The sequence below is a fragment of the Bombus impatiens genome, unplaced genomic scaffold (assembly GCF_000188095.3).
Source record: "Bombus impatiens unplaced genomic scaffold, BIMP_2.2 scf_2136, whole genome shotgun sequence".
NCBI lineage: Eukaryota > Metazoa > Arthropoda > Insecta > Hymenoptera > Apidae > Bombus > Bombus impatiens.
The window spans coordinates 155055-158562 of record NT_178555.1 but is presented as its reverse complement, the minus strand read 5'-3'; the positions used below and the strand labels follow the sequence as shown (position 1 = coordinate 158562).

At 40.7% G+C, this 3508-nt stretch overlaps 1 protein-coding gene across 15 annotated transcripts in view; it reads right to left on the bottom strand.

Annotated features, from left to right (window-relative positions):
* Window positions 1-1396: 1396 nt before the first annotated feature.
* The window catches only part of LOC100750096 (catenin delta-2), a 49838-nt gene continuing 47726 nt past the window's right edge, over window positions 1397-3508 (bottom strand). For all 15 annotated transcript variants that reach the window (XM_024371823.2, XM_024371822.2, XM_024371825.2 and 12 more), the window contains one exon: window positions 1397-3508. In XM_024371823.2, coding sequence (XP_024227591.1) covers window positions 3378-3508 — 131 coding nt within the window. In that variant the 3' untranslated portion in view covers window positions 1397-3377.

Here is a 3508-nt window from a genome sequence, read left to right as displayed (position 1 = left end):
GGTTCGTTCGAGTCAATAGTGGCGGCTCTGTCAATCCTCCGACGATGTAACAATTAATCCACCACGCTTCAACGAGGATCTTTCGAATCGTCGAAGAGGATCGCGATTTATTTGTTCTATCGTCCCTTCTTCGACTCGTGTTTTCATCGTCAAATTCAATTCAAACTATTCCTTAGATAGACGAAACATCGAAACGTATTTGTCTGTATTTCTCAATATTTAATCTCGATGGTGCACGTAACTGATAGTGTGAAATTTCTCGAGAAACGCCTTCGTACGAAAAGGAAAGTGAAAAAAAGATCCCAAAATCAATCGTCAACGTTTAAAACTTGCTGAAATTTCAGCAAAGATCTCCAACTACGATGTCAATTCCAGACATTGCGAAGTCATCGAGGATACGCAAGACATCGTGTTCGATTCGAATTTCAGAAAACTTCAGAATCGAAATTCGTCGAAGACACGAGTGAGAAAAGGACAGAAATTTACCAGAGCCGTGTGTGTCACATTGAGCGGAATGGTCCAAGGTCCTCTAAGAGGTTCTCGCGGCAAATTCGCGCGCGTCGATGATCTGCTAGCAGTCCGAACGATAAGCTCGAAGGGTGCCCCTCTCGATTCGCGAAGAGGCGCGGTTTGTTACCCATTATCGGCCCTCTATCTCGATATCAATCGCGATCGCGCGCTCGTTTCTGTTCGAAATCATGTTATGAATCATCGTAACAATAGCGCAACAGTGGCCAGACATAAAAGACGGTGTATCGGCATATTTGATCGTAATTAACGCGCGAATCCCATCCCATCGTAAATCCCCGTACCCATAGGCGGTAGAATATCGTTACGACCCACTTATGACTGGATATTCCGCGCAGTGGGTGCATTGACAGTATTCGTTCGAAAACGCTTGTATAAATAGTATATGATGATATTCAGTTCGTGATATTTTATCGAAATATCAAAACATTGTTACGATATTATCAATGATGTTACAGATCGTTCTTTCATCGTAACAGAAACGATCGCACGAACTTTCGCCCGATCCCATCTCGAGTAGGGTCGACGCGACTGATATCCGGCAGGGTAACGGCGATGCAGCTTCTGCTTCCGGTGGCACGTCGACGATCGTTGGAGCCAGTTTTCTATGGTCGCCGTCATTAATTCGCTCGTTTGTCCTTAATTCGATCTCGTCGTTCGTTCGATTAATAAGAAAAAAGCGAATAAATTCGCCTAAATATGAGGGATGAATATGTACAAAAGTTAGGCTGTTGTGAACGACTACGCGGTTGATAGATATCGAAAAAGTACGCTTAGAGGATGAACGAACGTTTGGACCGGTTATGCGAGACGACCGACGAGATCGATGATTGTTCTTTTTTCTTTTTTTTTCTTTTTACTTATTTACTTATTTATTTATTTATTTATTTATTTAGTCGATCGTGACGTGCATACTGCACGAAGCATGTATATACACACACACATATATATATGTATATATAATTCTGAATCGACGAGGGAGAATTATAATTCTTTTGTCCCTGCGTTGGTGTTATACTTTCTCTCAGTAGCTATAATCGCGAACACAATCGATTTTTTTCAACTGTCATAATAACATTATTTAAGAAATAGAACAAGGATATATTTATTTGTATACATATAATATATATGTATATATATCTATATATATATAATATGTATATCGGCTATCAATAGTGTCATCTCTGTCAAACATTCGATAACATTGAACATCACATATTTCCTCTCTCTGCTCATTCGCACCCTTTCTTTCTTTAATCCCCCTTTTCGTCGATTCTTTCTCGTTCGCTTGGTCTCGGTCTAATTTCGGTTGCATTTCTACATCTTTTCTTATCTTTTTTTCGCTTCAACCATTTACACGACAGCAATACATTAGAATATGACGAAACGTAACACCGAAGAACCTTGATAATCGTGTGTCTAGAGGACCAACGAGTAATCCGTTTCTATCTCTTTCGTCTTAGCTTTTTATTCTTTTCTTCGCGTTTCAACCGAGCAGCCATCCTCGAGAACGAGAACAGATTTTTTGCACGATGGGATCCAATCGATCTCATCTATTGGCAACGTGGTTCTCGACAAAGGTGCTCGTTCCTCCACTTTTCCCCATTTTCTTATTCTTCCTTACGCTTTTACGTTTGCGAGTGGACATATCGGCACCCAAACGAAAGTATCATGCTAGTTTACACATTCGCTCGCATTCTTTTTCTTTCTTTCCCATGCACTCTTTGTTTCGCGCCATCGAACCGATTGGAAAACTCGGAGAACAAAAAAACAAAGTGCAACTCGCAAATATTCGGCATCCTCGTTACATGCCACACCCACAGCCTCAGAAGTTTACATAATACAATAACGTAGCTTAATCGATACGCCCCCGTAACATACGTGTGTGTGTGTGTGTCGGTGTAGCAGTTAACGTGTATAATATACCTATATGATATATTTATATTTATATATATATATATATATATTCATTCATCTTTATACCCTCCTATATTTATAGCGACAGCCTCGCGACCGCGTTACTCGCTGATATTATTAATAATATTAATAATATTAATAATATTAATATCATTAACATTGATATTATTAATACAATCGTTCGTAGTAATACCGACTACTTAACCATAGTAGTACTTTTGTAATACGGGTCCTTTCTCCAAGGGTACCGCCTTAAAATATACATATACATGTATATATATAATATTTATATATATATATTTATATATATAGTGTATATATTAATTTAGAATTGTGCAATGAAGGTTTAGAGCCATTAGTGCGACTACTGCTGCGGATGTGGTCGGACAAGTCGCTTTTCGTGTCTAGTATACATGGATAACGTGGGGTGCGGAGTGCGAATTCTTTTTTATATTTCTTTTTCAATTGTTATATATTCATTTCTTGGTAAGACCGTCTTAAGCAGATACTCGGTGATCTAAACTTCCATGGAAGCTTATTTAAGAGGCTTCCGTGTCTCAGCCACTAACACCTCTATACCCTTCTTGTCCTCAGTCTTCCGGTTCCCTCCAATATACATCGTATCTTCCAACAACGCGTATCATTCTCAGTGCAGTAACGATCTAACCGAAAATACAAAACCAAGAATCCTATCATCCATCCTTGTCCTCAATGCCCTGTCCAGTCTTCTCTATCCATCATTCAGCAAAAAATCGGCAAGATTAATTTCTACTATTTCCCTTGTTTCTTCTTTTACGTTTCAGACACAGAGTCCTCGTCCATCTTTCAATGAATCCCGCAACTGGGAGTCGTGAAATCGTCTTCTATGCGTACAGCAGCCTCGGGGGAAGGATGGCTGCCCCCTGGACGGCGGCTGAACCATGGACACCCTGTTATACCCAGGAATCGCCAGCTGAGGCGGCAGTCGAATTCGGTGGAACGTTTACCGTTGCGGTAGCGGCCGAGCCATCGGGAACACCAACACCATCGGCCACCCACTGACCAGCCGTGGGAGCACCGGCCG